The sequence below is a fragment of the Ascaphus truei genome, chromosome 14 (assembly GCF_040206685.1).
Source record: "Ascaphus truei isolate aAscTru1 chromosome 14, aAscTru1.hap1, whole genome shotgun sequence".
NCBI classification, from domain to species: Eukaryota; Metazoa; Chordata; class Amphibia; order Anura; family Ascaphidae; genus Ascaphus; species Ascaphus truei.
This window is the reverse complement of record NC_134496.1, coordinates 5,668,569-5,681,297: the sequence shown is the minus strand read 5'-3', so window position 1 is coordinate 5,681,297 and position 12,729 is coordinate 5,668,569. Positions and strand designations below refer to the sequence as shown.

At 39.2% G+C, this 12,729-nt stretch overlaps 1 protein-coding gene across 12 annotated transcripts in view; it reads right to left on the bottom strand.

Moving 5' to 3' along the window:
- The window catches only part of GIGYF2 (GRB10 interacting GYF protein 2), a 127,407-nt gene extending 119,500 nt beyond the window's left edge, over positions 1–7,907 (bottom strand). For all 12 annotated transcript variants that reach the window (XM_075569583.1, XM_075569584.1, XM_075569586.1 and 9 more), the window contains exons 1-3: positions 7,818–7,907; positions 6,859–6,988; positions 5,473–5,568 (exon numbers count right to left, since the gene is read on the bottom strand). In XM_075569583.1, the coding sequence (XP_075425698.1) occupies positions 5,473–5,568; positions 6,859–6,988; positions 7,818–7,858 (267 nt within the window). In that variant the 5' untranslated portion in view covers positions 7,859–7,907. The remainder of the gene's footprint in view (positions 1–5,472; positions 5,569–6,858; positions 6,989–7,817) is intronic.
- Between the last annotated feature and the right edge of the window lie 4,822 nt (positions 7,908–12,729).

The window sequence follows — 12,729 nt, the reverse complement described above, 5'->3', positions numbered from 1 at the left end:
ACTCACGTTGCTTTCCCTCCACACTCCTCCCCGCTCCCCGAAGCCTCTCCTCCTCCCGAAGCCTCCCCTCCCCATTGGCTCACAGCCACACCACGTGACGCGTCAACGCTAGGGATCACAATTCTCTTGTATCCCCCAGCGGCTGACGCGTCACAGCGTGTAGTGAGCTGTGCAGCCAGGGGGGACCGGGACCGGCTCGGGAGGATTCCCCTGCTGGTGGGGAAAGCCCGTGCAGCCGCCCGCGCCGCGGGTCCCAGCCCTAAAGGGGGACAAACAGAGCTGTAAAGGAGGGAGGGGGGAGGACTGGATTGATGTGAATGGGGGACAAACAGAGAGAGGGGGGAGGAGAGAGGAGACAGAGAGGAGCGGGAACATTACATCCCGGGCAACGCCGGGTCTCTCATATATATATATATATATATATATATATATATATATATATATATATATATATATATATATATATATATATATATATATATATATATATATATATATATATATATATATGTATGTGAAAAAAGAAAAGAAAACAGCCGCACACCTAGTGCATTATCGTTATAACAAATGTTTATAGAACACTAAAATCAATCAAATATCCACTCACAAAGGTACAAAATTTGAAAACAGATATGAGATAGGCTCTCATGTGCCAACACCGCCGTCCTCTCGTGTCTTTCCTCCGTGTAGCCGGATGGCCGGAAGTGACGTCCCTCCAACTTGGCGCCCAGCACAGGAAGTCCCTCCGGGAATCAGCAACTCCGGATTCTCAGTGCTGGCAGTGATGTACCGGGGGAATAGGATCCAACGTCTCTCATACAGCATGTAGCGTCTCTCATACAGCAATTGCAGAGTTCGTGAGCAAATGACAGCTTCTGTCTAACCAGGTCCTACGCGTTTCGTCATCTATGATGACTTCATCAGGGGATACCCATTGGATGCCCCTCCACAGTATTTATAGGGAGATGATTTGAATAAATCAATTAATCAATAAAATATATAATTAAACAGTGTACAACATTAAAACATGGTACAATACCAGTGATAATAGAGTAATTATAGATAATAGAGAACTAGTCCAAAACTCAGGACATAAATATATATTACATTTAATAATAAAAGTAAAGAACTGTAGATAATGAGTGATTCAATCAATCTAATAGATATAACCATTGTTGATATTAATTACAAATAAGGATTAGGGTAATTTGGATAATATTTTGAGACCAATAAAGTTTAAAAGAGAAAATGAAAATTGAATGAATGCTGAAAAAAATGAAAGAATGACCCATAAATTTTCAGAGTCTGGAAAAGACATTAAAAGACATTAACCTTTAACTTATAAATAGAATGGAATCTACATAATACATAATACATATTATATATAGCATAACATTAGTTGATGGCATAATTGTTCCACCCATCGCTTAATAATAAACATACCTGATGTCACACACAGGGTGAATGCTAGGCATGTAGATTCCAATTGAAGTCAGAGGAGTGGCAATAGATGGATTTAAAGCAAGAACAGGAGAAATCTCAACATGAGTAGTTATGTGTAATGTAAATATGTATTTTTAATATATAAATAATTCAAACTATGTGTATAACTTGACTAATAAACTATGATGTTGTGAAACTTGTATGTGGGGCAAAATATATATGTAGTGAAAAATGTGTTGTTTATGAAAATATTGATGTAAAAATTATAATAAATATATATAATCAATACAGTGTAAATATAGTACAATCATTTTTAGTTATTAAGATGGAATAGTCCAATAGAGACCATTGACATAAGTACCATAGTGTGACCACTCTAATTTTGGGTGGTCCTTCGGAGGCCTGGGTTGAATGCTTTTTTGCATTCCCTCCGGACTATGGTTATGTGTCAGGTCTTTACTGGCATTACATTTTATATATATTTATTGAAGCTCGGCTAACACGGTACTGATACCTCTACATGAAAATATGGAAGATACCACATTGTACCGCACTCAAATGAAGCTAAAGGATTTACTTAGCCACAGAACGGTATCATCTATTTATTTTTTGATTATTGAAGCTCGGCTAACACGGTACTGATACCTCTACATGTATATATATACATATATATATATAGATTATATCATTACATACATTTAAATATTGTTCTAATCATGGGAATATATATATAAAAATTGGTATTGGTGGTTGACTTATATGGTGTTAATACCTCTCTTGCGAGTGTATCTGTTTTTGGTTCACGGATGGTCTCTATTGGACTATTCCATCTTAATAACTAAAAATTATTGTACTATATTTACACTGTATTGATTATATATATTTATTATAATTTTTACATCAATATTTTCATAAACAACACATTTTTCACTCTATCACTGGTATTGTACCATGTTTTAATGTTGTACACTGTTTAATTATATATTTTATTGATTAATTGATTTATTCAAATCATCTCCCTATAAATACTGTGGAGGGGCATCCAATGGGTATCCCCTGATGAAGTCATCATAGATGACGAAACGCGTAGGACCTGGTTAGACAGAAGCTGTCATTTGCTCACGAACTCTGCAATTGCTGTATGAGAGACGCTACATGCTGTATGAGAGACGTTGGATCCTATTCCCCCGGTACATCACTGCCAGCACTGAGAATCCGGAGTTGCTGATTCCCGGAGGGACTTCCTGTGCTGGGCGCCAAGTTGGAGGGACGTCACTTCCGGCCATCCGGCTACACGGAGGAAAGACACGAGAGGACGGCGGTGTTGGCACATGAGAGCCTATCTCATATCTGTTTTCAAAGTGAAAAATGTGTTGTTTATGAAAATATTGATGTAAAAATTATAATAAATATATATAATCAATACAGTGTAAATATAGTACAATAATTTTTAGTTATTAAGATGGAATAGTCCAATAGAGACCATCCGTGAACCAAAAACAGATACACTCGCAAGAGAGGTATTAACACCATATAAGTCAACCACCAATACCAATTTTTATATATATATTCCCATGATTAGAACAATATTTAAATGTATGTAATGATATAATCTATATATATATATGTATATATATACATGTAGAGGTATCAGTACCGTGTTAGCCGAGCTTCAATAATCAAAAAATAAATAGATGATACCGTTCTGTGGCTAAGTAAATCCTTTAGCTTCATTTGAGTGCGGTACAATGTGGTATCTTCCATATTTTCATGTAGAGGTATCAGTACCGTGTTAGCCGAGCTTCAATAAATATATATAAAATGTAATGCCAGTAAAGACCTGACACATAACCATAGTCCGGAGGGAATGCAAAAAAGCATTCAACCCAGGCCTCCGAAGGACCACCCAAAATTAGAGTGGTCACACTATGGTACTTATGTCAATGGTCTCTATTGGACTATTCCATCTTAATAACTAAAAATGATTGTACTATATTTACACTGTATTGATTATATATATTTATTATAATTTTTACATCAATATTTTCATAAACAACACATTTTTCACTACATATATATTTTGCCCCACATACAAGTTTCACAACATCATAGTTTATTAGTCAAGTTATACACATAGTTTGAATTATTTATATATTAAAAATACATATTTACATTACACATAACTACTCATGTTGAGATTTCTCCTGTTCTTGCTTTAAATCCATCTATTGCCACTCCTCTGACTTCAATTGGAATCTACATGCCTAGCATTCACCCTGTGTGTGACATCAGGTATGTTTATTATTAAGCGATGGGTGGAACAATTATGCCATCAACTAATGTTATGCTATATATAATATGTATTATGTATTATGTAGATTCCATTCTATTTATAAGTTAAAGGTTAATGTCTTTTAATGTCTTTTCCAGACTCTGAAAATTTATGGGTCATTCTTTCATTTTTTTCAGCATTCATTCAATTTTCATTTTCTCTTTTAAACTTTATTGGTCTCAAAATATTATCCAAATTACCCTAATCCTTATTTGTAATTAATATCAACAATGGTTATATCTATTAGATTGATTGAATCACTCATTATCTACAGTTCTTTACTTTTATTATTAAATGTAATATATATTTATGTCCTGAGTTTTGGACTAGTTCTCTATTATCTATAATTACTCTATTATCACTGGTATTGTACCATGTTTTAATGTTGTACACTAATTATATATTTTATTGATTAATTGATTTATGCAAATCATCTCCCTATAAATACTGTGGAGGGGCATCCAATGGGTATCCCTGATGAAGTCATCATAGATGACGAAACGCGTAGGGCGTGGTTAGACAGAAGCTGTCATTTGCTCACGAACTCTGCAATTGCTGTATGAGAGACGCTACATGCTGTATGAGAGATGTTGGATCCTATTCCCCCGGTACATCACTGCCAGCACTGAGAATCCGGAGTTGCTGATTCCCGGAGGGACTTCCTGTGCTGGGCGCCAAGTTGGAGGGACGTCACTTCCGGCCATCTGGCTACACGGAGGAAAGACATGAGAGGACGCCATTGCTGAAATCGGACGGCGGTGTTGGCACATGAGAGCCTATCTCATATCTGCTTTCAAATTTTGTACCTTTGTGAGTGGGTATTTGATTGATTTTAGTGTTCTATAAACATTTGTTATAACGATAATACACTAGGTGTGCGCCTGTTTTCTTTTCTTTTCTTTTTTCATGGGTATAATCAGGGAGTAGTGAACACTTTTTGAAATGGGCTGCCATATACCTGGATGTCATTAATTCTGGAACAGGACTTTGTGTTTTCAGAGGTTATTTACAAAGATTTTTTATTTTAAAGTTTTCATATTTTTCACATTTTTTATCTTTTTTCTATATCCTTTTATTTTTATCTTTGTTTATATTGTATTATTAAAGTATTAGATTGGTGTTTTTAACATCACATATATCATTTTTAAATTCTTTGTTATACTGGTTCACAGTTTTATTCTGCTATTTTCTTACCACCCCACTGGATGCACTTACAGTTGGGTTAATTAATTTATAGCTTTGTTTAGGATATATTAGAGGCGCTACTTCATTTTTTTTGTTGTTTTTTCTGACACACACACATAAATATATATACACATAAATACATATATATATATATATATACACACACATATACACATAAATACATATATACACATAAATACATATACATATATATATATTATATATACATAAATAAAAAGTGGTTGAGCCATACTCTCTAGAAGAGAAGGGGGGTCCCATAAACACAGTGAGTGATGCACCCACCTCCAGGTCCAGGCAGTGACAATGGCGTGACAGTGGAAAGCATGGCAAACTTCCTTTCCTGAAGGACTAATACTTTTTGAGAAGAACAGTTCTCTTGATCCATAGAAACCCAGCTCCAATACATCAAATGGTTCATTTTGTCCAACTCATATAAATATGTGTTAAGAATTCTCGCTAACATCAGCAGTTGACACTCATCCAGAACCCACCTGTTCCTCCTCGGTGAATGGAACAAGTGCCAGTGGTAGTAGGGGCTCTTCTTTTAAGATGGGCAGGAATTCTTTGTCCAGGAGGTCTGAAGGAACCTGCAAGAGAGAAATGGACTATTTAAATGAGGATCACTGGCTGCTTGTCCCTTGTCTTATAACTTCCAGAAATCTAACAACTAACTACACGTACTGCCACGATGCCAACACAAACACACACGCACATTGTGTAGCAAAGCTCTCAAAACACAGTGAACTCCTTCCCAAATCAACTATGCCACACACACAGTACACACTCCTCAAAGTCCTCACACACAGGAAACCCTGCCAATTGCCTCCAACAGAACGATCCTCCACCATCTCAGCGCAAAACACAGATCATGTCCTCACCACACTCCAATACCCCAGATCTTGCCTTGGGAATTGGCAGACACACGCATGTTGCACATTAACAAATAACAATATTAACGTGTGCTATTAATGCATCTTTCCAATCACACAGTGCTGTTCAGTTATACCTCTAAAGCCCTCATGCAGACATGCCTGGGTTGCACATTCTTAGGCCAGGAAAAAAAGAGGAATTGTTCTATATATTAGCAGAGCCCAATTAAAGGCTCATGGGAATAACGTGAGCTTAAATTCACAATGGCCAAATAACCCCCCCACCCCCCGCCCACACCATCATATCTCTTCCCCCCCAAGCCCCCCCCCCAATGCATCCTATTATCATGGAACCCTTTTGGTGCAAAAGTGGCCACAGACAGAGTACCATGGAGATTTTGGCACCAGGGCCATGCGATTACTTTGTAGCCATTCTATTTGAAAAGAATAGTGCACACCGCTTGGAATCAACGTAAATACATTTTATTAAGCAAAAGTCATCTTGAGAAAGTCTGTTACAGGCTAAACAGTGGGCAATATGGCTCAACAAAATGTATTTATTTTCATATACAGGCCCACGTGCCCTACTACTTTCAAACAGACTTCATACTTCTTGGGACCCCGGCAGTAAGATCACCCCGAGTAGTAGCCCCGGCACATTCGGAATTCTATACAGTTCTATGAATGCTCTAAAAACCATTTCTCTATATATTTGTGTAGCCATAAAATGGTCCAGATCAGCCACCCATCCCCACTATGTCCAAAGCTCCTTGAAAGCCACGAGCACGCTCTGCTGCTCCAACAGTACAAATGGCCCAAGTGTCAGGTGTGCGTCAGTACTTGTGCCAGAACGGAAAATCAGGCACTAAAACGGTTAAACATCCCACTTCAGACGTGTTAGAAACAATTACACACACCAAGTGGGCCAGACACTACCTTCCCAAGCAGGAGAATGCACGTTTAAGGCAGATTACCCATGTGTGGGTGTGTACTACTCCCTCTTCTTACCTTATTGTCCTTCACATAAAGTGCTAACATCTCTTCGCGTCCGTACCGGTAGTCTGCGAGTTTGTACTTTGGCAACGCCGGGGAGAGGGGTGGGGAAGTAACGGAACCCCCGCTGGACAGAGCCCTCAGCCTGAAACAAAGCAGGGTGCATACTCACACGCAAGGCACACAGCAGCAAGGGTGGTCAGGGGTAGAACGCTCAGAAATATTTCATTTCCAATGTTTTTCTAGACTAGGAGTCTTCTCTGTTTGGGGCAGGTGCAATTATCTTTTTTTACGTGGAGCTTTATTTATAGGACTGTAATAAGTAGGAGCATAGGTGGATATCAAGTGTATAAAGATGGCCAGTATCACTAGACCAGTATCACTAGACCTGGAGTGGCCAACCTTTGTTTTCCCCTTCAGACTTGCCAATGAATGAGCACAAATTGACGGTCAGTCCTACACACACTCTCCCCCTCTGCCCTCGCTGCTCCCCTCTCACTCAATTCCCCCACCCCTCCCTCTCTAAGCATTTAACCTTGGGGTGAAGAGGCGGCCTCGGGTCTTGTGGGAGAGGGGATGTGGCAGTTGGGCCCAAAGTCCGGCACCAGCGAGGGGTGTGGGATATGGGGGATATGGCAGATGCAGAATGGACAAGGGCTATTACAAATAAAGTGAGCCACGGTGTCACTGGTTGGCCACCCCATGCACTTCACAGTCCAGTACACTAAATTCAAGGATATGATTAAGATCCAATGTTATGTTAACCACATTAGAGCTAGAGCTATGCAATGTGTTGACTTGCAAATCTGTGCCCACAACATTGAAAGAGCTGATGACTTAACAGTTTATAGAACATGGCTGATTCCTGACAGTGGTTACATAGGGATACAGTCACAAGTTGGCTGAATATACTGTATGTACATGATGGAAACGGGCCACTAAAAACAAAGGGAGAAAGGGCCAAAATCACTCACCATTCAGGGCCAAAGTTCAGGGTCTGAGTCTCGGCTGTCATGATGCCTTCTGTTTTTTTTAACGTTTATATTTAGCGGATGAAAATCTGGAAAAGAAGTGGAGAGGAGGTTAGCACGAGGACGGGGAATGAACCTTCACAACGGCCAAGTATCCTTTTAATAAGGGGCAAATCTCATCAGTAAAACAGCCCGTAACTAAATGTGCAGCCGCGTGTCACAGGCTCGCCGGATGCTGAAGGCACCGTAGTCAATTACTGGCCCTTATTGTTCTATGTTATTTCACAAGTTACTATGGCTCCCAAACTTTAATCACCCACTGTATTTTTGTTTCAGTGTTAATTCATCAGTTACATATCTCTCTGAAGTGAAAGCACTGCACAATGCCTAGTCCTTGGTATTTCCATTCAATATATATATGCAAAGTTGTTGAACAGGTTTTAAACAACTCGGATACTCTGCCTCTGTGTGCCCCTTAGAGTGGGAGAGCTTGAAAGACCATTTGTTACTTCAATGCGTCATTATGTAAACCTAAAACAGGAAACACACTTCAAAGGGTTGTATTGAGCATTGTTATGTGTCACCGCACCATCTCCTGCCGTGGGAGAGAAAGTCACAAAAGATACAAGTACCAACAGAGTCCTCTCACTGTGCATCCACCTGCAAGGGAAGGGACCAGAAACATCACAGGACCAAGTCACTGACGCTTGTTGGGAGCGGAGGAACAGATTGATCAGATGCAAGTTGTAAGAGACTTCCTGTGCTATTAGTCCCACCTGTCCCTCTCATTCTTACTCCGAGGTGGAAAGGAATACATTAGGTGTTAGAAGTGACATGTCAGTGACCCTGGAGAAGGACGCACTACGTTATAGGTCCGTTCAGTCCCTGTCACTATGCCCCTCTTGTTTAGAGAGTGACACTCTGTCCTTTTAAGTCCTATGAGGAAATATCCATCTATTTCACACACTGACCAAGTTCCAATATACAGCGATGACGGATTGAAACTCAGCATGAAATGAGAGTGCTTGTGAATCAGTGATTCAGTCAGTCACTCACCTGTGCTATCAGGAAGGGAGAAGAGCGGCAGTGAGCACTGCGAGACCCTGCTAACCTGAACCACTGCTATTAGGGACAGGAAAGGGTCCCTCTCATATACACGAAATTTAAACACCCTTCATCTATTTTCTTTTCTTTAAAACAGTGTTCCAAGCTCGGAGTTCTGACCTTTCAGTTCTCGTATACCACTGACACAGGCTACCCAATGAGATATAACATATCAGTGTGTGTGTGTGTGTGTGTGTGTGTGTGTGTGTGTGTGTGTGTGTGTGTGTGTGTGTGTGTGTATATATATATATATGTATATGTGTATGTGTGTGTGCATATGTGTATGTGTATGTATGTGTATATATACAGTTAGGTCCGGAAATAATTTTGACACTGATACAAGTTTTGTTATTTCGGCTGTGTACCAAAATAAATTCACGTTACAGTTAAATAATGAAAATGGGCTTAAAGTGCAGTCTATCAGCTTTAATTTGAGGATATTCACATTCAAATTGGAGAAAGGGTTTAGGACATACATCTCTTCAATATGTAGCCCCCTCTTTTTCAAGGGTCCTAAAGTAATTGGACAATTGACTCAAAAGCTGTTTCATGGACATGTGTGGGCTATTCCTTCGTTATTTCATAATCAATTAAGCAAGTAAAAGGTCTGGAGTTGATTCCAGGTGTGGCATTCGCATTTGGAAGCTGTTGCTGTGAACCCACAACATGCGGTCAAAGGAGCTCTCAATGCAAGTGAAACAGGGCATCCTTAGGCTGCAAAAAAAAAAGAAGTCCATCAGAGAGATAGCAGGAACATTAGGAGTGGCCAAATCAACAGTTTGGTACATTCTGAGAAAAAAATAACGCACTGGTGAACTCTGCAACACAAAAATACCTGGTCGTCCACGGAAGACAACAGTGGTGGATGATCGTAAGATCCTTTCCATGGTAAAGAAAAACCCCTTCACAACATCCAGCCAAGTGAAGAACACTCTCCGGGAGGTAGGCATATCATTATCCAAGTCTACCATAAAGAGAAGACTTCACAAGAGCAAATACAGAGGGTTCACCACAAGGTGCAAACCATTCATAAGCCTCAAGAATAGAAAGGCCAGATTAGACTTTGCCAAACAATATCTAAAAAAGCCAGCCGAGTTCTGGAACAGCATTCTTTGGACAGATGAAACTAAGATCAACCTGGACCAGAATGATGGGAAGAAAAAAAGTATGGAGAAGGCTTGGAACGGCTCATGATCCGAAGCATATCACATTATCTGTAAAACACGGTGGAGGCAGTGTGATGGCATGGGCATGCATGGCTTCCAATGGCACTGGGTCACTTGTGTTTATTGATGATGTGACAGAAGACAGAAGTCGCCGGATGAATTCTGAAGGTGTATAGGGATATAGTGTCTGCTCAGATTCAGCCAAATTCAGCGAAGTTGATTGGACGGCGCTTCACTTTACAGATGGACAGTGACACAAAACATACTGCGAAAGAAACCCAGGAGTTTTTTAAGGCAAAGAAGTGGAATATTCTGCAATGGCCGAGTCAATCACCTGATCTCAATCCGATCGAGCATGCATTTCACTTGCTGAAGACAAAACTTAAGGCAGAAAGACCAATGAACAAACAACAACTGAAGACAGCTGCAGTAAAGGCCTGGTAAAGCATTACAAAGGAGGAAACCCAGCGTTTGGTGATGTCCATGCGTTCCAGACTTCAAGCAGTCATTGCCTGCAAAGGAGTCTTGACAAAGTATTAAAAACGAACATTTTATTTATGATTGTGTTAATTTGTCCAATTACATTTGAGCCCCTGAAATAACACACTTTTTATTTATTACTTTTTATTTATGTTATATATATAATTTCTAATTTTTATTTTTAATTTTTCACATGTATTATTTAAGTTTATTATTTAAAAAAAGTAACATCTCATGGAGAAATAAAAAAAGAAACAAAATTACAATATAATAAATCAAATTAAAAAATAATAAACTTAATAAATAATACATGTGAAAAATTAAAAATAAAAATGAGAAATTATATATATAACATACACTTTTTATTTATTATTATTTATTACTTTTTATTTATGTTATATATATAATTTCTCATTTTTATTTTTAATTTTTCACATGTATTATTTATTAAGTTTATTATTTTTTAATTTGATTTATTATATTGTAATTTGTTTCTTTTTTTATTTTTCCTTGAGATGTGACTTTTTTTAGAATTAGATATACATGGTGTATGTGTTTGGTTTATCTTACAAATGTCTATTTCTGTTATGTTTTGTGTTTTTAAACATAGTTCATTTTTTGCCTGGCTAGTGATCAGCTGTGATCAGGCAACCTTGTGCTCTATAACTGTGTTCATGAGCTGTTTAATTAATGATGTTTTTGACCTCTTGATTACCTAATTGAAATCATTTGGTTTGAAGGTGTGCACTCACATCAGACCACTATATTACCAGGCATGGAATGAACACTAGTACTCTTTGATAAAGCACCTCCACGGCGGGAAACGCGTCAGAGTTTTTTTTTAACTGTGTCTGTCAGTTCTCATGGCATAATTGCCCAATAAAGTAGTTTATTTTTATTTTTGCCTCCAGCCCTTTGCTTTTGCGGTGCTCTACCTTCACCTACATTTTTTCTGGGTTTAGACCAGGAAGAGGGTTTACGGAACAAATTTTGACACTCCGACAACTAGCAGAAAAACGACTCCGCTGCAAAAAAGGTACCTTTATGGTATTTGTTGACTTGTTGTGCGCTTTTGACAGTGTGGATCACCCATCGCTATGGTGCGCCCTCAAGGCTGATTTGGTACCACATGTCACACAATGTGCCAAGAGCATTTTTTTAAGAAGGAGGTACAAGAAGAGTCAAACACATGGGGAACATATCCGCGCCACTCTCGATATCCACAGGAGTCAGACAAGGTTGCATAATATCGCCTATGTTATCCAATATTACCATGGATTGGATTCTCAGAAAAACATTTAAAGACAGGCCTGGCGTACAAGAGGGAAGCAAGTTTTTTCTCACGGACCTTGTATACGCCTATGACATCGTGTTCTTAGCGGATACAAGAGGCACTTTGAACGACATGCAAGCCAATGCAAAGAAGCTCGGATTATCCATGAATACGGAAAAGACAAAATATATATTTACCGGTACCCAACAGATTCAACTTCAACTGGACAGCAACCCAATCGAGCGAGTGGACTCATTCAAATACCTAGGGTCTATTATTGATAGCCAAAGCATAGCAGCTATGAAAGACATCAAAAGCCGCATCGGTAGCGCCACTGCAGCATTCGCCTCCTTAAAGAAATGCTTGTGGAACCAACAGGACGTGACAAATGTAACAAAAATGCTAATTTTTAACGCCTCAATACGCACCATTTTACTGTATGGCTCAAACATGGACACTACTCAAAAGCAATATGAACCTACTCGAACGATTCCAACTAAGATGTATACGTAACATACTCCATATGGGAAAATGAAGATGTGCGGTTAGCCTGTCAAAACAAATCCACAATCGACCAGTACATTAAGCGACAAAGAGTTAGGTGGTTTGGCCACGTCTGCCGTATGGACATCACCAGACTACCACACCAGCGCCTCAACACCACACGACCCATAGGCTGGAAAAAGTGGACCGAGATGCTCCAAAGAAAACGTGGTCAAACCAGGTGGCGCAAGATCTCAAACTGCTCCACTTCACAGTAGCTGAAGCCCAAAAAGCTGCCCTAAATCCAGATCAATGGCGCGGAATCACTAGAGACGTACTGAACATCCTGCCGCTGCCTCCACAACGCATCGCTCCTTATCTTATAAAAGATGAAGCAATGTCGTTTACG